This window comes from Corapipo altera, unplaced genomic scaffold (assembly GCF_003945725.1).
Source record: "Corapipo altera isolate COAL_440 unplaced genomic scaffold, ASM394572v1 301, whole genome shotgun sequence".
Taxonomy (NCBI): Eukaryota; Metazoa; Chordata; class Aves; order Passeriformes; family Pipridae; genus Corapipo; species Corapipo altera.
In genome coordinates this window covers 1,199,019-1,224,321 of record NW_020884926.1, presented here as the reverse complement: position 1 = coordinate 1,224,321, position 25,303 = coordinate 1,199,019, and the positions used below count along the sequence as shown (strand labels likewise).

At 46.8% G+C, this 25,303-nt stretch overlaps 1 protein-coding gene and 1 long non-coding RNA gene across 2 annotated transcripts; one reads left to right on the top strand and one right to left on the bottom strand.

Moving 5' to 3' along the window:
* Window positions 1-407: 407 nt before the first annotated feature.
* FAAP20 (FA core complex associated protein 20) lies at window positions 408-4,213 on the bottom strand. Its single transcript, XM_027658134.1, has 4 exons — window positions 3,739-4,213; window positions 2,516-2,663; window positions 1,339-1,928; window positions 408-886 (listed from the first exon to the last, which is right to left on the bottom strand). Exons 1-4 carry the CDS (start codon window positions 4,197-4,199, stop codon window positions 814-816), a joined length of 1,272 nt encoding a protein of 423 aa, XP_027513935.1. The 5' UTR covers window positions 4,200-4,213; the 3' UTR covers window positions 408-813.
* Window positions 4,131-25,303, top strand: LOC113954152. Its single transcript, XR_003530119.1, has 3 exons — window positions 4,131-5,033; window positions 5,375-5,542; window positions 25,176-25,303. It is a non-coding gene; the product is annotated as an uncharacterized LOC113954152 (long non-coding RNA).

Genomic DNA, 25,303 nt, shown 5'->3' with positions numbered 1-25,303 from the left:
TTTCCCTGCTCCTGCTCAGCAGTTCCCAGAACAGCAGCTGAGCCTCCTGAGCCCCCTCCAGCCCCCCAGGCTCGGGGTGTCCCCTGTGCCACCCCGGGGTGTCCGGGGCTGTGTGGGACTGACACAAACCAGCTCTTGGCTCCAGCACTGCCTGAACCTCCCTGAGCAGTTCAGGAGAGGGCAGAAGAGTTCTCTCTGCAGCTTAATTAGAGCAGTCACGTTAATCACTTGATTAACACCGATACTGACTTAGAAACCTACCCAGAAGGGTGTGAATTCAGCTGGGCTCCTTCAGAGACATGGAGCCCACACCCCCTTTCTGTGGTTTGGGGGGTGTTTAACAGGGACACACCCATAGAATCAATGGGACAATTACACTTTCTTAGTAAAATAATGAAAAATTCTACGCTCAACTGACTTTTTAATTAAATTGATTTTCACAGATTACTGGCATTCTTTTCTAAGCAGGTAAACTTTTGGATGAGGGTAACAGTTGTCTCTCTTCTGCACTGAGAGCTTCTGAGCTCTGGTGCATCAGCCCCAGCAGGGGCTCCAGGGATTTCCAGCAGGACACTTTCTCAGGAGCACCAAGCCTGATTTCCCTGGGGGTCTCCCCAGAGCACCATTTTCAGAACTAGAACTACTTTGCGTGCATTTAAAATAAAAAGACCCTTGGCACTTGGCCTTCTGCCGAGTTACTGGTCTGTGATCCGAAAGCGTGAGCCGAGGATTTGCTTCCTTGACACATTTTCCCTTTTCCTTTGAGAAAGGTTCATCCTTGGCCTTGTTCCTTTGCCCTCCGTTCTCCTGGATTTACCACATGACGTCATCTGCACTTTCAGACAAGCACCTGGCCAGGTGCCCATCGATGTCCAGCTGGGAGAGCCTGCAGAGACAGGGTGGGTGCAGTGAGGAACACTCACAGCCCTTTACTGACACTTCTTTCCCCTCCCTGTCACACGGGTCCTTCGTGGGGGGTCACTGCTGTGCCCAGCAGAGCTGCGATCCCTGAGAAACTGCCCTTGCTGGTACCTGCTGCTGAAGGTTTTAAGGGTTAGAGGACCTGCCCAAAAGCACTTTTTTGGCAACTCTGACAGCCTAAGCACTGTGCCATGGTGCTGACTGCAGGAGACAGCCCAGTTCCTGCTGCAGAGCAGGTACTCAGTTTGTGAACTGGATTAAAGCAGGTAATTCTGACAGATAAGAAGAACTTTGCAGTAGAAGTTTTGTCTATTTTCATTATTTTGTAAATGGGGAATGCATCCAGAGCCAGGTGGGGGTTTGTTTACTGGGAAGTTATGAAAACACCCACAAAACAGAAAACCCCAAGCAACTTACGTTCCAGTGAACTGCATCAGGCACATGGGACAACTGTCAAGAGCTGAAGATCCTCCACTCTGGTTTTCCACCTTCTCCTCGCAGCTCCCGGCCCCAGGAATGCTCCCAGGAGGCTCCTCTGCCGGCACAGCTCTGTCCTGCCCCGCTGGAACCTTCCCCTCCTGCAGCTGGAGCTCCTTCCCACCCTTCTCTCTCCTGCCTCCCCTGCTCTGTGCAGCCCCTGCCTGGTGCTGCCGAGGGCTGGGAGCTCTCCCAGAGCCCTGTGCCAAGGGCTGTGCAGAGCTCGTGTGTCCAGGGAGCTGACGTGGCTCGGGACTCACTCCCAGGTCGGGAATGCCTTTTGTGCCTCCCCCAGCTGCAGTTTTGCCTCGATCTGTGCTGGTTCCCCTGCAGGTTTCCTCAGCTGTGGGTGACACACTGGGAAGTTTATCCACTTGGCCCCATCCTGTATGTGACTCGTGGCTCTGGGAGCTGAAATCCTTGGGGTTCAGACATTGTTCTGTGTGAAAAGGTGGGAATGGTACCCACGGAAAGTCTCTCATTCCAGCTGTGAAGACTTCCTGGTGTGCTGGACTCCCCTCCTCAGCACCCTGCAGCACACACACCGTGACTCAAACAGATGCAGCTCAATCAACACATAAAGTGAACACACTGCAAAGACTGAGAAGGCCGAGCTACACTGAAGAAAAGAACATTTTATTTACATCCCTCTCCAGCACCTGTAAAGCAATCAAGAGCTTCCTGGAGCTGATGGAATATGTGTCTTCCCTTAACACTTCTAACTGGATACAGTGGGGACTCAGTATGTTTCAGAGACACTAAAGATAAAAACAACCACCTCAAAAACAAAAAGTACTTTGTAAGGGCTGATTTCTGCATTGTGACCTTGCCCAACACTACATCAGGAACCACCCTGACGTGTCATTAACCCTCTGTTACAGGCTGCCTTTCCCACTCCCATTCCTCAGGAGGATCCTGGTGCTCGTGGCAGTCACCACCCTTACACAGGCCCCCTCTTCCCAGGGAAATGTTGGAAAGGTTTGCCATGCTGTGCCACATCATGAGATTAAAGAGCTGAAACCTCACAGCTCTGAAGGCTCCTTCAGGTGGTTTCCTCATCATCCAGGGCTGCCACTGCTGGACACAAAGTGCAAAAACCAAGGATACAGCTCTCTACCTTTTCCAAGAACTCCGGAAGGCTGGGCACTGTGTCCCAGTTCGTGCAGTGCAGATCCTGACTGATGTCTTTCAGTAACAAAACCCAGGTTTTTTCACGCTCATTTAAGTCTTCCTTTTCAAACCAGGGAGATCTGTCAGTCGACGTCCTGGAAAGACAGGCGCAGTAGTTTGAGGGTGGGAGAGAGGGAAGAAAATGCTCTGCACTGGTATTAGTTTGCCTCTATTTTTCTGGAACACAAAGACATTATTTAACCCATAAACTAATTTTCACAGCTTCCTAAGACTCATATAACTTGCGCTGCAATAAAAAAAAAATCCAATTTTTTTAAAAATGACTGTCTAAACACCCTCTTTTCTCCTTGTAACAAATGAACTGTGGATATTTATTACTGTCTTCACTTCCAAGTGAAACAGTGAAGTGTAGATACTGTTTTTTTTTCTCAAATACTGAACTTGACACCTGCTGAGCACAGAAATCATGGAAATGTTTGCACTGAGGGTGACAATTGCACTGGTTCCTACATATTCCTGGCCATTCCCTTACTGCCATTTGAAATTCTCTTTCCAAACGACTTAATGGATCCTAGGAAGGCTTTAGAAAGTTTAACTACAAGCATTAAAAAGGTTTTATATGAGTAATGCCACAGAAAGACAATTCTAAGAGAAGGATGGATTGTTAATGTCACAATGCTATTTCCAGCATTCCCACTTCTTCCTGATGTGTTTTCTCGGATCAGTGTCCAGGAATGAAGCTGCACGGGGAAGAAATTAGAAGAAATTAGAAAGTACGAGCCCTCAAAGAGCGGAGTGATGAACTCCCACAGCCTCTGTGGAGGGGACACGGCTTCAAACAAGAACCCAACCCCTCACCGCCTTCAGTCTGCAGGTCCGGGGCCCGCTGTGCTTTATGCTGCAGTTTTGTGTCTATTTTTTAAAGGCGCTACAGGGGGTGTTTTATGCAATAACCTTTAACACAGTCAGTAATGAGTCCCTGATCTGAGCGCTGCGGCTCGGGGGGGGCCCGTGCAGGCCCGGCCCGGGCGAGGCGCTCCAGGCCCCGCAGCCGATCCGATCCCGTCCGACCCCCCCAGGGCCGATCCCATCCGATCCCCGCGGTGTTTGCTGACCCGACCCGGGCCGATCCCCCTGGGGCCGATCCCATCCGATCCCCGCGGTGTTTGCTGACCCGACCCGGTCCGATCCCCCCCGGCCCGGACTCACGGCCGGCGCGGGATTGTCTCGGGGCCGCGGGCGGGCGGCGCCGCGCGGGGCTTCAGGCGCAGCTTGGCCGCTCCTTCCTCCCCCATGGCCGGGGCTCCCCGCGCCTCGCCGGGGGACGGCGCTGCGGGCGGCGAGGTCTCTTCCTCCCTCCTCCTGGCCCGCTGCCACGGCCGCGGCTCTCCGCCCTCAGAGCCGCCCTGACGGCGCGGGGCGGGGGTGGCTCTGAGGGCGCCCTGAGGGGAGCGCGCCCTCCCGTCCGCTCGCAGCCCCCCCCCCCCCCCCCCCATCGCCGTGGAGGTGGGGGCTGGTCTGCCTCGGAAACAGCCCTTTTTGTGTTGGTTTTGCCCCTCTCGCTGTCTGTATTTGCAGCGGTTTGGTGCGCTCGGGAGCGGGGGCTCGGGGCGCTGCAGCCCCGGGCGCTGAGGGCACAAGATGGCGGCGGGGTCAGCGCTGGGCGCCATGGCCCCGCCGAGCCGCGGCCTGGGCCCGGTGCCGCCGCTGTTCACACAAATAATAAAGATTGGGAGCCACCGCTGGTCCAGCTTATCTTTCAGGAAAGAATCTGAAGTGATGCAGTTTGACGTTGCTGGCGGGAATGTCGCTGGGTGACTCGAAATAAAGAGCGTGTTAGGGGTGGGTTTAAACGCTCGTCTGGCCTTCTCAAACACACGTCAGAGAAATGGTGACCCACGCTTCGTCCTCCAACAGCAGATGAAGGGATCACAAAGTGACTTTGCTGTTTAAATTCTTCACAGTCTATATGAGAATAACTGTACAAGGTAATAAAAAGTCCTATTTGATAACAGGTGTTTATGAGGGAGAGCGGGGTACAAAGTGCTCCTCTTTTCCATAAAACCAATTTATTATTGGTAAAAAAAATGAATCCAAGGTCACATTCCTTTTCTGCAACTGAATTTGTGCACCGCTGGGTGTCTGTGGACTGTTTCATCCTTGAATTCTTCAGAGCGAACAGGAGGCATCACTATTGACTGTGCTAAAGCCACACCTGTGAATTACCATGTTGATCACACAGCCCAGCAAAAAATTATTCCTTTAACAGCTGACCTGACTTAAAACACGCCTCGAGCAGATCTGAACCTTGAAAGTGGCATTTTGGGTGTCAGAGTTCGAGATTCACATTTCACCTGGACTGGTGGATTCAACCTGAGCAGGGACAGCTCCAGCCAGGCATTGGAAACCACATCCAGTGGTTTTCCAGCTGCAGATGATCCCGTCAGTGCAGCCCGAGATCCAGGAGGCTCAGCCCAGCTTTCACCTTTCCCATATTAACTCAGGTACTTCGTGTTTCTGTGAGTCCATCACATCTTTGACTCTATGTAATAACTAATTTCTTAACGCTATAGGAGCATTAATGGGTTTCCTTTTTGTGTGAGAGTGAGGATAAAGATGTTGGAAGTGGGAAGTGTTTGGTTACTGCTGGGATTTGTGTCAGTTTGTACAACAGACAGCCCAGCTGAAAAATAAAAATAATAACAAATAGTCACAGTAGAGTGCCAGCATTTCAGCTGTGTGACGGGTAGACTAAAATGACAATGAAAATAGGAAAGAAATGACAGTGGAAAAGCCAATTGCTGTCACAGAGACTAACATTTTCCCACTTTAATATCTGTTACAGCTCCTGCAGTGCCAAGGGAACACCAGGACAGTCACAGTGTTCTGCCTGTCATTTTTGTCACCATTTAGAAGCTGCTTCCCAGTGTGTGCAGTGAGATTCCAGGAAATATGTCCTCCTCTCCTTATTTATCAGGAAAGGCATTCTCCCAGAAGCTGCAGGTGGAACCAGGTAAGCTGAACTGGGGCAAGGGGTGAGTTTGGATCTGAGGGTGTTGGGCCTGCTGTGGAGAGGAAGGTGATGGCAGCAGAGATGGAGCAAAAAACAGCAAGAGGAGGTGTGTGTAAATAAAGCAAAAGTGGAGATTGGAGAGGGGATCAGCCATGGGAGTGGTGGGAAATGAGACAGAGGAGGGGTAGAAATTTGATTTCACAACTAGTTGAAGAAGTGTTCCTTGGGGGTTTTTGCTCAAGATCGCTGTGAATCGTGGCCCAGCGCTGACTGTGGCCACGTGGAGGCAGCAAACTATGCAGAAATGGGGATTTAACGAAATCCGAGGGCAGCGAAAGCGCTTGGATGGAGCCTCCAAACACACTTGTAGGTGTACCTGTGTTAATGACTGGTTGTGCCACAGGGCTGCTTTTATTCCTGTGATGTTTGAGTTGTTTTTTTATCTTATGACCCCTGGGATACCACTGTGACAATGCTCTGCTCCTAAACCTCGTGTTGCATCCACAGGTTGATGTTGTTAGGTATGACTTCTCCCATACCTCAGGAGAGCAGCCTGTTCTTCAGGCTGGAGGGGTTGCTGTGTGCTGCTCTGTAGCATTTCCAAAAGCTGTAGTATGGGTGAATGTAAAAGTTGGTTATTGTGCAGTAAGGGCCACAAATGAAAGAATATAATAAAAAGAATAGTGAAAATTATTACTGCAGCTTCTGGTTGTAAAAAGCAAAAGGGAAAACCTTGCTTCTGTAGCAGCAGTACTTTGTAGGTGGGTTTGTATTTTGTAGGTTTAACCAAAAATTGTTAGATTTTTTTTTTTTTGTTATCTGTTTAATGCATACCCATTCTAACCTGTGAGGGCAGGCATGCCATGAATGTTCTCATTCTTGCTCTACCTGTGGATTCCCAACTAGCATTCTAGAAATCTTTGACCATTAAGGGTACTCAGTATTTTTTATCTGCATCATTCCAGAATTAAGAATACTAAGAATAAGAAGTGTAGACTGGGACCTGTTCTTGGTTTTGCCACTTTGCATAAGGTTGTATCTGCTGTTTCTTCCACTACATGGGAATCCTGTTACTTCTTGCTTGACCTTGGGTCTTGCATAATTTAATAATTAGAATGTTTTAGGAAAAAAGTTCTCCTAGGAATGCAGAGAGTAGTCTTTACCATAATCAGCCTTGGCTGGATTTGAGCCAGTGGTCAAGGGATTTGAGCCTGTGGAAGCCAGAATGCTCCTACAGATTATCTGCAGGGATTTCCTTGTAAATGGAGTGCCAGCATGTGCAGTTATCTCTTCCCCGTTGAGTCTCATCAAGCTGCACACTCTTAATCTTTACTTACATGGTCCCTGGTTCTTGCTCTAAAGTGGGCCTCAGTTTTAACTTTTGCTCTCAGGAAGAAGGGGCTGTTATAACAAATTCTAATCCTTTTGCAACTCCACAATCACTAAAGCCTATAAATTGCCTGCCAAACAAACCAAGTGATCTTTTCCTGGGCCGAGGGAAAGCGGAGAGTGTAAAACGCAGGTGCCAGCATTTGCTGGGGAAGAACTGGTACATTATCAGCTAATCCGCCTTCTGCTATTTCTGATTTCCTCCCCAACAGCTGCAGCATTGAATGAGAGCTTCTGCATTTGGGAAGAATTAGAAAGCCTGGTAATGCAGGGTCTCTATTACAGATACAGCAGCTCACAGACAGGGAGGAGATTTTTGCTGCCAGTGTAGAATTTGGAGTGCTTGGCATTTTATAGCCTGGAAAAATTGTGATTTTCAGCTGTTGTTATGGAGTAATCAATGAAGAAGAGATACCATAGTTTCTGCTGGGTTTCTCTCAGAGCCTGATGTCACTGCATGCAGGAGCTATTATTTTTTTTAATGTACCACTTTGAGGCTGAAGCACATGGAGGTTTTATTAAAACTTTTTTTTTTTTGGTGGTGACTGATGCTCACAGATAGCTTTAGTCCTTCTGCAATATCTTTGGGTCTGTACTGATAGCTCCTGGGTCCGACAAAGATGTTTGGAATAAATTGTGCCTTACTAGAAAATTGAAACGTTATTATATTTTAATTATTTTATCTAATCAGTGCTTGGGGTAGGAGTACATGTGGATCGTTTTTTGTCCTTGTCAAGCAGTCTGTGACTTCACTCAAGGGTGAGCGTGTCCATTCTGCTAAATGTGATAAAGGACAAAGCCCCAGAGAGACCACAGCCCGCAGAGCAGAGCAGCAGGAGAGCTGCTGCAGCAAATGGGCTTTATGGTGTGTGTCCTGACAGCCCAGTGCCAGCAAATGCAGCCCTGGGAAGAGTCACTTAGTCCAGTGCTAATCACTGTCTGCACTGCAATGGGAAAGGCTGGCTCTCCTCATTAATGTGATGTATTACAATTCCAGCCACAGAATGAGGAAAACTCTGTAAGGCTTCCTCTGGCACAGTCAGGGGAAGGAGGATGACGTGCAGTTTCAGTTGGAGAAGTGCAGGCTCATTGCTGTTTCCAGAGCAAGTCACTTGAGTGGAGACAGTTCTGTAGGCTCTCCCTAATTTTAGTTGTAGGAGACATTCTCTTTTCCATGAGGAGTCACTGCCTTTGAAACCTGCTCCCTCTGGGAGCTCACCAGAGCTGGATTTGTCAACGTGCAGCGTCCAGTGCACGCCTCATCCCTTCAGCTCAGCCCTCCCTTGCCACGTGTGAGGACACATCAGTACCTCTGTGGCTGGGGATGGAAAACCCAGCCTTGTGACATTTATATGCCAAGATGGGAAGACCTAAAAAGAGGACTAGGGAGACTAGCATGGCATTTGCGGGTACCAGGTTGCCAAGGAGGCATATTGTATTGAAACAGTTGCCTGGGAAACATTTAAAAATACATTGAATGGAAAAGCATATGTGATGTGCCCACAAGTGTTCTGTGTGAATGAAATGCCATGGCTGATGATGGCACCAAGAGACTGTTACTATTACATGTAAAAATGCTGCAAGTGATGTGTGTTTTTTTCCTCCTGTGGTTTTTTCCCTGCCCTGTTTGCAGGAGGTGCACCCAGGGAAGGCTGTTTTGCTCTTGCCTGACGGGTTAAAGTGGCTGTGGGGAAGGTGGAACGTGCAGGCAGCAGCAGCAGCTGGGGATGGTGAGAGCAATTTGGCTTCATTTAGGCAACCTAAACCAATTGACAAGGAGCCTGCACAATTCCCCCTCAAAAGTAATAACAGCACTGCTCAAACTCCTACAGTATAAAGAGAAATGGTTCTCTGAGCATTACCCTTTAATGGCTGCTAAAATGGGATTGGGAGGCTCTGACGTCATTGCAAGAGGATTTATATGTAAACATCATGTAAAATGTGGTTTATGATCAAAGCAGGTTGGCAGCTTATATGAAAAAGTTTCTCACTGGCCTAAGTTTTTGTTTGGGGCACTGAAACAGAGGGAGAAGGAGGGAGAAATTTTCAGAAGATGGCTAACTGCTCTAGTCCTTCCTCAGATCAGTCTCAGTTATTGAGAGATGTGCTGACAACAAAGAATGATGTCAACAGAACTAAAATAAACAATCATATCCACTCTTTGTCTCACAGAAAGAAAACTTTCTTCCTATGCAGCCAAGAAATAAGGGAGATGGCAACTATGGTCTGATATCCCTGGACAAAGGGGTTCATCTGAGAGTAATTTCCAGATTCTGAAATGCATCTCTCCTTCCCTAAGAGATGAGTGGCAGGTGTGAGGCTGGGTAGGATTATGGTCACCCTGCCTAATCCTCCTTTGGAGATTTAGAAACAAATATCCTACTCTTGGTTTGTGGGAGGCTTAGGAAGCCTGTTTGGGAGCCAGCAGGTTTTCCTTGGTCAGCCTTTGTGTGGTACAGAGTGAGACAGGCAATGTTTTGGAAGGGAGATGCAGCAGAGGAGCTCAGCTGGGTGAGCAGGAAGGTCTGGAGCCCTTGTTGCTGGCAGAAGCTCTGCAAAGATAAGCTGTCTTCAGGGGAAGGCCCCAGGGACTCAGCTCCTGGGACATGTTTGTGTTGGGAGTGGGAAGTTTCTGTCTGTTGGGTGGGGGGTGTGTGACAGCACACTCTGCTCACTGTGCTGTCAGTGTGGCCAGCCAGGAGATGCTTTGGGGCTGGATACCTCATTTGGGCACAATCTGCTTGGGGGCTGAGGTGATCCAGTCATTCCTTTGGAAAACCAGGAACTCTTGTGTGTGTCAGTCCAGTCCTGGGATTGCTCATCCTTTCTCTGCCCCAGTGTGTGTTTGGTTAAATCAAGTCCTGATGTTTGCAGGCCCCGGGGTGAGTGTAAGCGAGGAGGAGAGGCTGCCTTTCATCCTCCCCTCAGGATTTTGCAATGTGACTGCAGACTGTTGGGGAGGATGTTTCAGATCTCAAACAAAGATGAGCTTTGATGGCATGAACCCGTGGGTCCTGTGGGCCAGCCCAGAGCTCCACTGAGGGAGTCGGATCATCTCCCCTTTTAAAGGAGTTAGACTCCAAGTTTAGGATCAAATATGGCTTGAGGTTTTTGTATTTATTTCTTGCTTGCTTTCTTGTTTGTTTTTTTGTTCTTTGGTTTTTATTTAATTTTAAGTGTATCTCCCAAATTATAGCCTATAGCAGTTTGAACTCCTCTTGTTTGCTGTGTATCATTCCTTTGTTTGAAACAAACACACTAAAGAGCTCCACAAAAAAAAAAAAAAAAGAAAATCCATAAATCAAAGCTGTGGTAATTACAGAAAATCACCTGACCTGTTTGTGGGTATGAAACCACAGAACAGTGGTGCAAAATTTCCAGTACTAGTGAAGGTGCTGTGATTTTATCCATAACTAGAATGGTGTACACAATCAACTTAAAATAGAATGTAATTCAACAGATGAGTATGTATTTATTACTTCAACAAAATGTGGATAGGAGGTTTAGTTAGTTTTGCCATTTTTTAAGGACTAACCAGTGTTTTAGAAAGAAAAATCTAGTAAATCTGAAGGAATAATCAAAGCTGTGGAGGCAAGTGTAAATCTTTTCACTGAGAAGGGTGTATTTATTTTCATATTCATTCTCCCTTTGTTCGTCATTAGTGTTTTGATAAAAGAAATACAAAATGAGGCTCTGAGAGAGATGTGCAGTAGCTGACACAACCTGCTGTGATCTGGCTGAGGGCAGGAAGCATGTTTAGTCAGTGAAGTCCTCGCTCTGGTTTGTACCACAGTCTGGTTCCAGCATTAGCCTGTTTTTAGGAGTGTGTCCTGCCATGCTGGAATCAGATGTTGTGTCACAACACTGGGAGGAAAAGCAGCAGCTTCCCAGCTCTCCGTGGCTGTGCTGTGCCCTGCACAAAAGGAGTGGGTTAACTTATATCCACACCCCAGTCACCACCACAGCTGCCAAAAACCTGGCACCAGGAAACCTTAGTGCCAAAGGAGGGGATGAATCCCCAGAAGCTGTTTGGGCCTAATTGGATTGGCTGGACATGGTGAGATACAATCTATGACCAGTGCAGCTTTGTAGGCAGAAATGTCAAATGTAGATGCTTTTAAGTGACAGCTGCCTCCTGTTCCCCCTCCAGCCACGTGGGATTTGGAGGATCCTGCTCTGCAGGGCTGGGCAGGGCTCAGGCCAGGAGGGATCTGCAGGGAACTGTCCTCAGTGCTTCTGGGGCTGGGGTTTGCTTTCTGTAGTTACAGAGAAACCAGAATTGACACCCCCATTTGCTGGTCCCCTCTATTTAGTAAGGGATGTTGTTTTTGCTGAAGTGTTTATCTGTTCAGTGATGATTTAATTTAGGAATTAATGCAGGGAATTTCTGCTGCCTGTGGTGTGATGCAGTAAGTCAGAATACTTAATTACAATGGGCCCTTCTGGCCTTGAAGTAGCTCTTTCTTACCTTATTTCCTACTGATACCTGTTTATGAGATGGAGCACAGGTGCAGAGAAATTAAGGGAACTGATCTCTGGCCTGTTCCCTGGGTCTTTGCACAGGCATAGGACTGATCTTCTTTTCGAGCGCTGTTTTACTCCCAAGGACTTTCAACACAGTGTCTTTCATCAGCTTTGAGTTCCCTAGAAAAAAATAAAAAGCTGGGACATCTTTCTGAAAGTCTCTTCCAGAGTACTGATAAACACCAGGGCAAATGCTCGGTCTCCTGTGCCCCAGAGACGTGCTCTGGCTTCAGTACCACGCTTAATGACAAACATCCACCTAGTTTACCATGTGCATTCTTTTATCTTAGCTGTTCCCCGTGCATGTTAGGAGATTTATTTCGGCTCCTAATGTATTTCATGTGTGTTAGCTGTAAATATTGTGCTCATAAATCAGCCTGGAGCATCCAGCCCCGAGGCTGGAGACAGCTCACAATAGGTCTGTCTGCCTCACATGGGGAGGCTGAGCCGCTTCTCTGCTTTTTCCATCGCCTGCCTCTGCGAGTGGCGTGCTGCCAGTCTCCTGTCTCACATTAACAGGAATATTATATATTGCTGAATTCAAAGTGTTTTTCCTTCAGGACTGGAGGAATGTAATGGAGCATGCAGCTGGCAGCAGGACGTTATTCCTGGGGAGTGCAAGGGAATTGTCCCTGCCCTCCCCCAGCCTGGGGACACGGCGTGGCAGGGATGGCACACACAGACACAGCCTGCAATGAAAAACTCACCCTGCTCCCTTCCCTTCACCAGATTCTCTACATTAGACGCCACAAAAGTAGCAAGTCTGGAGCATAATCCCAGAACTCCTTTTTTTAAATTTTTTTCATCCCACTTCTAGAACCAGCTCCATCTGTATTCACACCTTCTGACCTCACTTCTTTCATCTGGGAGATGGAAAGTTGTTTTACTCGCCTCAAAAGATGTTTTTTGGAGAATTTGTTATATACATGAGGACATGTCAGTGCTACAGAAATATGCATTGAACTGCCCCAAAACTAGGGTAGTTACTCCTCATTTTTGGATAGTTTCATTTGGCCTCCTCTCCATCTGTCCTCCTGTTGGAAAGCTTGTCTGCTTGGCAGGAACTGCAAGTAGTTTTTGCAGTGCTCCTGGTAAATTATTGTCCTTTTTACTGATTTTAAGGATCTTGTGCTCTTAAAACTCCTGTGTTTGCATGAAACAAGGCTGCATTACATTGCATGGTCTAAAGCAATCCATATTCAATAAGCTTTTGGTATTTTAATTGGCTTGTTTTTGGAAGTCTGAAATGGGCTGAGCTGCAGGACCAAAACTAAACAGAGTCTGTCACACCAGAAATACTCTGCAGGAGTGTATTTCTTCATGGTGGTGCAGCTGAAAACACCACATTTACTGTAATTAGTGCATCTCACACTTGTGAGCTAATTTATACATATTCACATGTGTTTCTAGGTGTCTGACTCTTGGACACCATGTTAAACCAGTGTCTCCTGTGGTTTGGTCTGGTCTAATAAACTCTTGATTTGCCTCACGCAGCACATCCCAAAACTATAACCCTACAGAAAAAGCCCTGCTCCCCAGAACAGTCTGTGAGTGTGATGCACATGATGCATGTCAGGAGAGCTGGAAAGGAGAATGGTGTCATCACCTGAGGGGAAACACAAAGCAGAAAGAAACGAGGAGGGGAAATTTTGGTGCTTATTTTTAGACTCCGTGGGTGAGTATTATTTTCAGCTTTGTCTCTATTAATTTCTGCAGAACACAGTGTTAAGGTGTGATTAGGCTTCCTACACAGAAGGTATTGTAGTTTCTAGCTGAGGCTGAAGTGATCACTCCCTGACAATCCCTGGAGAGTCAATACACCCGTTTGTACCGGGATGAGGCAGCAAAGACGTGACTCCAGACTGTGGATATATCTGAGACAGCTCCCAGCTGGCCAGTTGGGAAATAAACCTTACACAGGCATTGATGCTCCCTGAGTTCACAAAACATTGCCCATGACACCGGGTCAGTGCTCCCTGTAGCTGAGGATCCTCCTCTGGGGAGTTAGTTTAAAGCTGTATTTTGATACGTTTCTGTGGAGCTGTTCTCACACTCATCATCACATACCTTCAGCATCTTCTGTATTTAGCACACGACTACACACTCTGAGTTTCATTGAAGAACATGCTGCCTGTTAATCAGCACTTTATTGTCTCAGTGTGCTTAAAATAAGCATTTTGTCACATTGAAGGAGAAGAAACTTTATTGGTTTGCGTTCTGGCACCGTGCTCCGTGCTGTCAAGTGCTGTCAGTTGGCTTCTTTCTGCAACTTAAGAGATTGAAACATTCTGGTAGCAATTTTCACCAGATACATATTGGATGTGTTAGAGAAGTACCTCTGAGGTTCCAGAGCACAGGAGACTCGGTGGGTAACAGTCAGATCTGGTGTGCTGGAGAGGTCCCTTCAGAGCCTCTGCCTGCCCTGTGGGACAGGGACAAGAGCTGCAATTCCCCTGCTGAACAGCAAGTGGGGAGAGGAAGGAAGGAAGACAACATCTTATCAAGGGATCTTCTGGTTTCCTTTATGAACAGCTCAGGAGCAGCTTTGCCCCTTCCCTCACTCAGCATTAAGCGAAGGACTGTGAGAGCACAGGCTGAGCAGAGCTGGGGCTGAGCCTGTGCCTGTGTGCAAGTACCAATCACAGCCAGGGCTGCCTTCAGGCCACATGTTTCTAGTTAGTCTGCAATGTTGTCTTTTAATTTGATGTGGAGGCAGAAGGGTAAATGGGGCCTGATGTTTGCTTTGAGAAACCTGCCAGTGGCCCTGACACCTCTCACCCAGCGCTGAGCCAGTCCAGCTCTGCAGCCCCCCAAACTCAGCAGCACCAGCACTGGTGGCAGGGCTGTGCCTCACACAGCTCCTGTTTGACAGGATGACACATGAAATGTAATAATTTACAGAAGTGGACAGCCAGGATGTCCTCATTGAGGAGCGAGTGCCACAGACATGTCAAAGCTACATTTGAAATGGAGCATCAGAAAGGGCAGCACAGGAGGCCTGAGAATGGACAGGAAGAGCCAAACCTGAAGTGATGGACTAGTAATTCCCAGACCAGTCTATGGAACCATAAAGCATATTAATTCCTAAATTCCAGTAATCTCTGAAAGCCTCTGAGGCTTGACTGTGGCAAGATAGCCCAGAAGTGGAGGAAGAATTGAGCTGAGTGATGTATCTCCTCTGCAGAAGATCACACACAGCTTTTGAGAAAGGCCTGTGTGAGCCTGTTCAATCTGCTTGGGTTCCTGCAGATCTCCTGCTGTAAAAGAGAGGGTTGGGGGCCTTATTGAAGGCCATATGTAAGAACATTTAATGATGGGTGTACACTTTAGTCTGTTATAGAACACATCCCATTGCACCTCTTTAGAAAAAAATAAAAATTGAAAAGTTTCTTAGGGCAGGTGAACACAAAATATATGCACGAGATTCTTGTCTTGGAGAATGCAGCAGATTGTAGCTAATCTTGAACTCTCTTCTTAGAAAATAAAGCTCAGAGAATTTAACAAAATGCTACGGAGAGTTATCCACGTTTCCAATTCTTTGGGGTTATTTACTGGATTTTATTGTGCAGCAGCTTTTTCAGAAATTGTGGGAGCCAGGAGCATACCATTAAGTCTTGTTTTGAATCACCCAACTGAGAACAAAATGTAGAAAAAAGAAATTATTTGGATTACAAAATGTCAGAAGCATATTGATATAATTATCCCTAAAAGGAGATACTCTAGGAAATAGGATGGATTTAGTTATTACAAACATTCATGGAGTAAAAACACTATTAAAGCATTACAAGAGTCAAACAACCAGTGAACCAAAAGTGTAAAAACAACGCTTTGGAAATGAATATTTTCCCAAGAAAACTTTCCAGTAAGAACCTGGGAAACTGGACTTTTTCTTGTGGGGGAAAAAAAGTCACATTCCAGCTTTAAAGAGACAGTGCTTCTGGAGGACTTACACACTCAGGATGGACCCTGTCTCCTTAAAAACTGTGAAAAAAGAGTTTAAGGACTTCTTCTGGGTTTCTTGCCCAGCGTGTGCCTGTTAGTCTTTTTGTGTGTTTTTCCATGTGGACGGTAAAAGTAGATGGGACAATTTCACAACTGCTTCCATTGCTGTCCCTGACTCCTGGGTCCTCGTGGCACTGGTGCCAGTGGAAAATCAGAACCCCCCTCTTGGAGCAGAGTGCCCAGCACTGGGGACATCCCTGAGCGTGGGGGTGACCCTGTGCTGCCCCTGCCCCTGAGCTGGCTCTGGTGAGGGCTGGGCAGCTCTGCACACGCTGCTGATGGAATCAGGAGCTGCCACTGCCTCCCCAGGCCGGGCTGGGGGGGAGCAGCTCGGGGGCTGTTCTCTGGAGGGTTATTTTTGAGTGGCCCATAAATAAGCAGTGACATGGGCTCCAGTGTGTTCCAGCCCCACTGACGAATGCAATTGGGCTTAATTGGTTTCCTTGGTAGTTCTCAGAAAGGGCTCTCAGAGAGAACCTTGATTAGTTAGTTAGTCTTAATATTGCTCATTCCCGACTTCTGCCGGTGGTTCCTGGAAGTTTCTCAAGGCCTTGTTGATTGGAATATAGTGTTGAAGCTGTGCATGGGTGAAGTCCCACCCTCCTGCAGACAGAACTGGGCCTTTTGTGCAGACAAAGGGCTGCAGGCTCCAGGGCTGTCATGTCTGATATCCTTCACTGGGAGCAAATGCAGAGGGAAAGGGAGAGTGCAGGAACAGACCCTTCCTGCTCCAGCTCCCTTTCCAGGTGGAAGCACAGACCTGAGCTTGTAACATGTACCATGAAGCAGAAATACATATACATATATATATATATTTATATATTTAACTGTGTACTGCTGGCTGTGCAGCTGAGAGTGTGGAAGGATTCAGGAATGATGGGATGTTTGTATGGCTCAAGAACACCCAGATTTGTTACAGTAATGACCTTTAAAACAAAGTACAGCAACAAGAAAACCCTTTTTAACTCTTGGTGGTGAAGGAGTGACTTCTTTTTTGGATTGGTACCTTAAGTGGCTTAAATTTTTGTGTGAAGCAGCCAGCCATGGCCAATGTCAGGAAAAGGACCATGGGCACAGTATGGGATCCACTGCAGCAATTCCTCTGCTGGAAATATCACCAACAACATTTGATGTCAAGAAGGCTTGATCCCCAAATTATTGTGGATCAGATGAGTAAGCTTTTGAGAATGGGGGAAAAGGAAAAAAAAGGAAAATAAGGCCTGATCAAAGACTTTTAAAAATGTTTTCCCCTGTGGGATTTTTGACATTCTATCAGCATAAATCAATTCTAATCCAGCAGTGACCATCCTCCTTGCCTGCCTTTTTCTTTTTTGTTTGTTTTTTTGGCTTAGCTAACTGCACAAATTACTCAGTTTTCCTGTGTAGAAATTCAAACAGAGAGAAAATAATCCAATCCCTGGATTTCTAAATTCAAGCAGCTTTCAAACCAGAACTAGTTTTGAGGCAAGAACAATAATCTTTCTGGTAGTGGGTGGCATAAAGAGACTGTTTTTTCCATTTGAGGCTCTTTCTTTTAAACGTATTTGATTTAGATTGATTTAGCTTGGTGTGGGAATTGAAAGTCTGACTGAAACTTCCTGTTCTGAGCTGTGGCTTGAGTGAGTAGCTGGGTGAATGTGTCTTACCAGTCCTGCATCCTCTGTCTTGCATAATGATCCCTGGTTCTCAGGAGTTTCCGACGCCCGCGTGGGCAGCGCGCTCATGGCTGGTTAGAGCACAGGAAATCTGTGCTTCTCTCCAGACCTCCTCTGTTTGCTGAGAGAATTACTTCATCCTTTTCTTCTGCCTCTGTTTGTCAGTGCAGTGTCACTCCTACAACTGCTCTGAAACCCTGTGGAGGGCTCATTGAAGCCCTTAAGCAGAGGTCGCACGCTGTGTTCTACAGGTGCTTCTCTGCTGAGGTGCTCGATAACCTCAGAGCTGCCAGAGGAAATAGTCCAACTTGCTTTTCATCCTCAGAACCCACCTCACTGTTCTTTCACTAAGTTGGTACTTCTCCTGTTTCCCGTGCCTGTTTCAGGATTCTGTGGAATGTTGTGAGGTGTCTGTGGCGGTTCAGCCCCGCTCCTTCCCTGGGAGCTGAGCCACACCAGCCAGGTTGGCACCACAGGTCTCCTCCCAGTGAGGGCACATGGGAAGCAGTTCTGTCTTTCCAGGCTCTGCAGGGAAAGCCTTCGAGTTACAGCAGCACCTACAGGTGTTTCCCCTCGGTGCTGACTCCCGGTGTCAGCAGCCAATATGCAGAGTGGCTCCCAAGCTGCAAATCCTGCAGGCAGTGTGGGAATGGCAGGGCTGGGAGTGCTGGGGATCACCAGGGCAGGGAAAGGGTCCTGGAACTTCATCCACATGGATGCACTGTGCAGCCTGTGCATGGTCTGGCTGTTGTGAGCCCATTCACACGGGGCATGTTGTGTCCAGCCATCCTGGTTTAGAGGTGGGTCCCTTGATGCTGTGGGGATGTGGGACCATATGGCATCAAACCCTCCCAGAACAGCTCAGACTCTTCAGAGGAATAGCACAGATCCATGCACAGGATCTGGGATACAGGGATACAGGGATACAGGGATACAGGGATACAGAGATACAGGGATACAGAGATACAGGGATACAGAGATACAGGGATACAGGGATACAGGGACTTTGTGTTGATTGGGTGATCCCATTCATGACAAGCTGTGTGTTGAAGTCCATGTCCTAAACACTTCTAGATTTTTTTAAATGCTCAACTAATTCCTTGTTTACACTGAACAGTTACTGCTTTCTTATGTTTTTAGGAAATTTTCCTCTTCTTTTCCTGAATCAATTAATATAAACTGGAGGTCAGAGCAGCTCTTCATGATGAAAATGTGCTGGGTTTTATCTGTTCTCTGACTGTTTTTTTGTGAAGAAAATAAAGAAGGAAAGAGTCTTTGAATCTTTTTAGTATAATGAAAAGTATAAAAAAGCCGATTCCTTGATGTGCTTGAGCGTGTGATGTTTTCAAGGTCCTCTTTTTGCAGAAAGCTTTCAGGATATTACTGATTATATTGACCTGCTGGATTTCTTCCTGCACTTTAGATCTCTAGTGAGTGATATGTGGAAGCACTAAGCTGAAAACCTATTAAAGCAGATCTTTATGCTTTTCAAATAGCATAACTTGTTACCCAAACCCGGTGTATCTGGAACATCATCTTAAAAATTCAAATGTTAATAAAGACAATTAGCATGGGTTTGGTGAGCCCAAAATGGAACTTTGCAAGACAAAGCAGGTGACCTTTGACTTGCCCCTGAGCTTGAGCCCCACGGCCCCCTGTGCTGAGACCTGAGGCCTTTGTGCCAGGCCCTGCCAACACAAATCCCAGGGACAAGTGTGAGGGGTTGGCTGTTCTGTGTCCAGTGCAGCAATCCCTTGGATTTAGCTGCCCAGCAGCCCTGTGCCAGTGCCATGTTTGCAGGGATTGTACATTCCCTCTGAACACGCTGTTCCCAACCAGTCAATCGTTTTGCTCCTCAGCTCTCCTTCCCTGACTCTGTGAAATATTTGCAAACCCGTATTTCACGACTGGCCCGGTTACTGATTTATCTCCTCTACTGTTTATCCCACTGGGATCATGTTATTTTTTTCAGAGCTGACCTCCCTTGCTCACAAACCACAGCTAATTTGGGTTCATTTCCCTCCCTGCCCCCTCCCCCTGACATGCCAACAGCAATTCCAACTGGCTGTTCACTTCCACCCTGGAGTTGTCACGAGGTCTTTCCAAATTAAATCTCGCAAATGGAAAGCAGAATATGCTTGGCAGTGCCTGCAGTTGGAGATGCAGTGCTGCCCTTTAGGAGGTGATGGTCATTACCAAATGTCAGCTCTGGGGAGATCCAGCAGATGGGAACGCTCTGGTTTGGGTTATTTGTTCAGACAGATTCAGGGGCCTTTGGAAGCCACAGCCCTGCAAAGGGAGGGAGACACAGAGCTGTGAGGAGGTGTTTGAGCTGCCCACAAAGTCCATTACAAATAAACCTGGATGGCCATGCCCTCAGGGGGCTGAGGCCAGTGCCCAGAGCTCAGCTCAGCCCCCAGCTCAGGACACCACAGGCCTTGTGCTCCCCAGGTCACTGCGGGACCTCTGTGGGAGCCAAGTGTCAGTGACAGTAGCTGAAGCTTTTTAGAGGCAATTTTTCCTTGCTTGCCTTTCCTAGAACTGAAATAAAATGAGAACAGGGTCTCTGGCCTGGCCTGTCTCCAGAGGAATGTCATGGATTTTATTAATCAATTATATAAGGAAAATCATTGGGTAATGGGCAGAAGTGACAAAGCATCTTTGTGAACTCGCTGAGTTTTTGTAGTCAGCCCTTTTAAGGACCTCATTGTTTTTGCTGCTGAGGGACAAGAGTCTCTCTGCTCAGAGGCAGTTTAAGTGAGTAGCTCCTTGTGATAAGAGGGAATAAAAAACATGGCACGAAAACTTGCTTTAGGCAGGTAACACAGAGCAGGTCATGACAAAATTGTCTTATTTCTGTGCTAAACATGAACCACTCCACTGTTTCCTCTTGTAACCCACAGCTCTTGGTATGGCCCCGTGTCCAGCTCTAATAAACAGTCTTATAAATAAATATTTCCCGTTTATGGGAGAAGGAAGGGGTGACCTGACTTGCTGAAAATGGCCTTGCCAACCTGGGGAAGAACCTGAGAGTCAGTTCTGAAGTTTCCAAAGTCCATCATGCCACGTGTCTGTGTAACTGCAGCTGATCCCAATGTCAGTGATCCCAGGAAAGCAGGGAAAGGCATGAAAAAGATTAAATATGGATAAGCTGCAGGTGAATCCTGAACACACACAACTCCAGTGTGGGTAAGACTGGACATTTAAAAGCAAGCATTATTATTATTATTGATATTGTTCGTTATGGAGCTCTTTTCAGTATGAACAAAAAATGAAAGGCAGCACAAACCTGTGTCACATCCCTCTCATTTGCACGTCTTCTGTAACCTGGATGAGCTCCCCATGGAGCTTCTGCAGGCCAGCCCAAACTAATCTGCATGGATCCAAACAGCCTGTTCATTTCTGTGGGTAAGAAGACTGAACGTGGCATTTCTGGATCTTACTAAGCTTTTCTTTTTAGGCTTAAACACAGGAAAGACTTCAAACCTAATTTCTCAGCCTATCGTGCAAATATTATTCCGAATCTTGCAGGATCATAACTGTTTGTATGAAGCTTTCCAGCTGTTTTCTGTTGATAAAAGACTTTAGCTGGGCACCAGGAGATAAGACTGTGGGACTGAGAAATTGCTGACTTAGTCTTGTAATCTTCCCACACTGCATTCCCATAGGGAAGTTATGGATAGGTGTAACTCTGTACAAGTTAATGCTCTAATCCTTGAATCCCATTCAATGGCTCAGCCACTGAATTTGATGGAAATTCTGGGCACCTGACACGTGACAGGATTGTTTGGAGGGAGACTTCCAGCTCCTGGCAGATGTCAGTGCAGAGCTCACACTGATCAGCTGTTCCTCTGAATTTGAGAATGTCGTGTTCTGAGAGCAAACCTGGCTGGAAACTCGGGGACACCCTTTGGAAGGACTCTGAACCTCAGGATGCATGTGGGGAAAAGTGTCAGGATCAAATGTGATTTATGGCATCAAAGCCTTCCTGTGGCATTGCCAGCAGGGATGGCTCTGGAGTTTGGGATGGCCTAGAGCTCATGATCTTTGTTTCCAAACTGTCCATCCCTCTGCTGGGATAAAGGCCTGTCTTGATGTTCCAGATAACTCTCATTATATAGACAGAGAGAGAAAATTTAAACAGATCCATTGAAAATGGAAAATCAGTTAGACAAATGGAAAAAATGCTTACAGATGGTTTAGGAACACCTCAAATCCCACATGGTGCAGTGAGTGCTAAGTCAGCCAGCAATATTTTATGAATGAGAATTCTAATAAGGAGGGGAAAATGGTTAAAATTTGCCCTGGAGCAACTGTGACTTCCACACCTCTTTTTCTTTTTTGTTCATAAACACCTCTGTCTCCTGCAAAAATACTTGTGAAGATGCTTTTTGATACGGTTTGCTAAGTTTTGTTGCTTGACTTCATTGTTCCTGCAAATCAGCAAATGAATTCCATTTGCAGCTCCCTTTTTTTTTTCTGAGACAAGGAATGTTGCTGCCAGGTTGCTGCTCCTCACACAGCACTGGAGCCTCTGCCTTGCAGGAACACACGAGTGCAGGATCCCTGAGGACAGAGCTCGGAGGGCCAGACTGTGACAGGTACCTTGTAGAGCTGATCCATGTAAGAACTGGAGACACATTCACCCAACAATCATTCTCTTCCTTTCACTGTAGCTGTCCTGTGGCTGATTTATACCCAACACAGCAGGTAGGGCTCTCCCAGAGGGATTTGAGCCAGATCATCCCAGTTTGATGCTGATGGAAGACAAAACTGGCTGTTTCAAGTCGGATTTTTTTCCTGCAGTTGGGAAGAAGAGAAGGGGTTTTCCTCACCTTTGTTTGCTTGTTTATGCAGAAGTTTGTGATTTCTTCATATTCCACACCGTAGAGGACAGTGCTGATGTGAAACACAGAGAAAATAAGAAGCCTAGAGTAGAAAAAGCCTAAAACTCAGAGAAGGCTTTGGAGCTGCTGAGAAAATGAGAGGTGACACGAGATCAGGAAGGAAAGGGGAAGGTTATGTCATTAGAGACTGGAATTCAATGTTTTGATGAAACTCCATGGATACAGGAAGGAGCAGGGCGGGTAAAAATAGCTAAATGAAAATGGTATGAGTTCCAAGAATTCAACTCTGAAAAGAAAGAAAGAAAGAAATATATGTTGTTGCTTAAGACCAGGCAGAAGAAGTTACGTGTTTTTATGAAGATTAGAAAGAATGAAGAGAAAGGAAAGGGGCAAAATTTGCTGACTGCAATTTCTTTATTTTTTTTTCCCTCCGGCCAAAACTTGGCATTTGGTGTCATGACACACATTTCATCCCAATGCTCAGTGGGTTGGTTCCCAGGGGAGAGGACACTCTGTCAGGAAAGTCATCTCATCCAAAGCCCTTGGATGCTGCTCAGACCAGAGGGTTCTTGAGCTGGGCACATGCTGATGCCCACAGACCCAAAATCCTCTCCCTGACTGACACAAACACTGATCACTGTAGGAGGGGAAGGCCATCACAGAGAGAACACCTCCCATCTGCACAGAGCCAGCAAGCAACTACCTCGAAGCCTCTGGTTTTTTGTACGGAATTGTTTGTGCTCACCCACCTCCCCCCCCCTTGGAGATCCACATCTTATCTACAGAACAGAAAGCTCTTACTACAAGAAAAAGAAAGAAAGAAAATCAACCCATTTGCTCCCTTTGATTTTGGTTTTGTTAATTTCTGAACAGATGGTTACACACCACAATGGAAGTTTTATAAAAATTTCCATCTTTTAACTGAGTGCAGGCCTGAAATTTTTCCCTGGTGAAAAAGCAGAGCGTGAGTCATTAACCAGGCTCTGTGTGTCTGCCTGGGATTTTCACTCACTGCAGGCAGAAGAGTCAGAAAGCCCTTCCATTACAGTAACTGCCTTTTTTCCCCCCTCCACCTGGGCAAAAGGCCAATTCCATCATCTCAGCATGAACAAGGAAGGTACAGTCTGAGGAGGGATGGAGTGCACAGACAGGGGGAGAGGCCTTGCTGAGGCCAAGAGTCCAGTCCTGGAGCTTCAACAATTGTCAGAAGGAGTGGCCTGTTAGGATTTCTCCACTCCAGTCTGAATTCACTAATTGCACAGTTCTGGCCTGGGTTTACAAGTGAGAGGTTCTGCTGCCTGCAGAGTGCTCAGCACCTACTGAGTCTTGGCCCCAAATTATCGTTGTGGAGATAGAGAGCCTAAACTTAATCTTTGTTTGGACTCCACTGGAAATCTGGCACTGATTGCTGTGGGACAAACAAGGCCCAGAGATGCTGAGTGTTCTTTTCTGCAGGTCTAGTGATGTGACCTTGGACAGCCAGAGGACTTCAAGCTCCAGTCTCCAGCACTGCTCATCTTAGTGAAGTTACAGAACTTTGCTGGGGTGGGGGGAAGTAAAAGAGATTTTTACCTTGGGATGGATGGATGGATGGATGGATATATCAACTTTCGAGGCCTCTGTCATTCAGGAAAAGATGAGTTAATTATTCTCAGTCTGTGTGACACTTAATGACACGTAGAAAAGAGGTGAATGGCATCTTGTTGCATGGCAAGGGTAACACAGAACACAATTTCCCCTGAAGAAATAGCTCACATACCTTATATAATGAATGAGCTCATTTTGCCTGTGTTTGCCAGAAACAATAAAAGTTAGAAAATGTCCCAGTAATTAGAATAAAGTGTTACCCAGATTTATGGTGAGAAATGTGAAATGTCAGGCAATTGAGTGCAGCTCCACACTCACAAATAAGCTTCACATTCATTAGAACAGGTTGCATTCATTAGGAGGAACAGTGTGGGTCCAGTGCTGGCCCCAGAAGGCAGGGAATGGTTTCTCCTGTGCAGGGAAGGAAAGCAGAGGGGAGGGCAAGGTGCCAGCTGGCACATTCCCTGATGGATCCTGGTCCTGGTGGTAATGCTGCAGCTTGCACAGCACAGACACCATCATTGCTTCAAGATGGGCCTGGGGTTACGGGAGGGGTGGGAGGGAGAAGGGGGAGAGCACCACTCCCAGCCTGCCACGTGCAGGGCACAGAGCTGGTCAGACACTTGGGAAGGGTGGAGATGGAAAAGGGGATCTGAGCCAGCCTTCCCTGCAGGCCTCCCTCTCACAGTCACTGGCCACTCCTTCAGCACAAGTGCTGTGCCCACGTACACCTAGCACAGAGGTGTATAAATCTGAGCTCATCTCTTGCCTCATTACTCTGCACCCCGTTCTTGTGTCAGAGGAGCACAGAATGAAGTGGGTTTAACCTCCAGAAGTGCTGTGCATACAGACACAGGGGATATTGAAAGTGTAGGGGTGGCGGAAGCAGAAGTGACACTCCCTGAAAGTCCAGGGTCAGCTCATTTGGGCACTGAAACATCCCCACTGCCCCTGCCTGTGGAGCTGGAGGAGGGCAGGCCATGGGAATGTCCTTCTGATGGGACACGGGGAGGGGACACTGAGAACCTGCTGCCCCTTGTGCTCCTCTCTTTTGACACAGCTACTTAAAAACTGAGGAACTGAAATGAGAGTGCTTTACGTAAAAACTAGTCTGAAGCTGCCTAGGAATGAGAATGTTCAGTGTCTTTTTCCTGAAGAAGAGAACCAGACACTTCAGTGAGTACGAGTCTTGTGGGGGACCTTCAGTGCCTTCTGCTACCAGACTGCAGGAGTGTGAAGTGGCTGATTCAAAACAGCCTGTCTTGCCCACTGGAGTATGGGACAGGTCTTATGGACAAACCAAAACTCAAACAAACCCCAAACCCCCTCTGTCTTTCAGTGTTGGATTCTCTTCTTGCATAAATTTGATTTGGGTGTAGTTCTAGGAATACCAGTAGAGTTTTGTAAGGAAAAACCCCAGTTATTAAGTTAAAAGCAGTTGCTTTTAACTTGGTAAAATATTTGGACTGTGATAAAGATCTGCAGGGTGGCCTTAAGCCAGTTGTACATCCTCTCTGTTCTGCAGTTCCACATCTGTAAAATGACAGAATGAATTTGTTTCGTTTTCATTACAAGCTTGTAGGAAAAATCTCATTATGCTAATGAGGTGTGCTTGTGCTTTAATCACAGGTTCATTCAGAAAGCCCATAAATGAAATAAATATGAGATCAACGCAGAAGAATCTGTGAGAAAGGAGTAGAAATCCCAGATTTTCAGGACAGCACATCCCAAATGACTGAAGGGATGATGCCAGTAGT

Excerpts from the sequence above, each read along its gene's own strand:
- FAAP20 (XM_027658134.1), bottom strand. The coding sequence starts at position 4,199 with ATGGCGCCCAGCGCTGACCCCGCCGCCATCTTGTGCCCTCAGCGCCCG. Across the intron at positions 1,929-2,515 it reads TTCCGGAGTTCTTGGAAAAG|GGTGCTGAGGAGGGGAGTCC; the intron begins GTAGAGAGCTGT and ends TGTGTGCTGCAG. Across the intron at positions 887-1,338 it reads CTGATGCAGTTCACTGGAAC|GCTCTCCCAGCTGGACATCG; the intron begins GTAAGTTGCTTG and ends CTGTCTCTGCAG.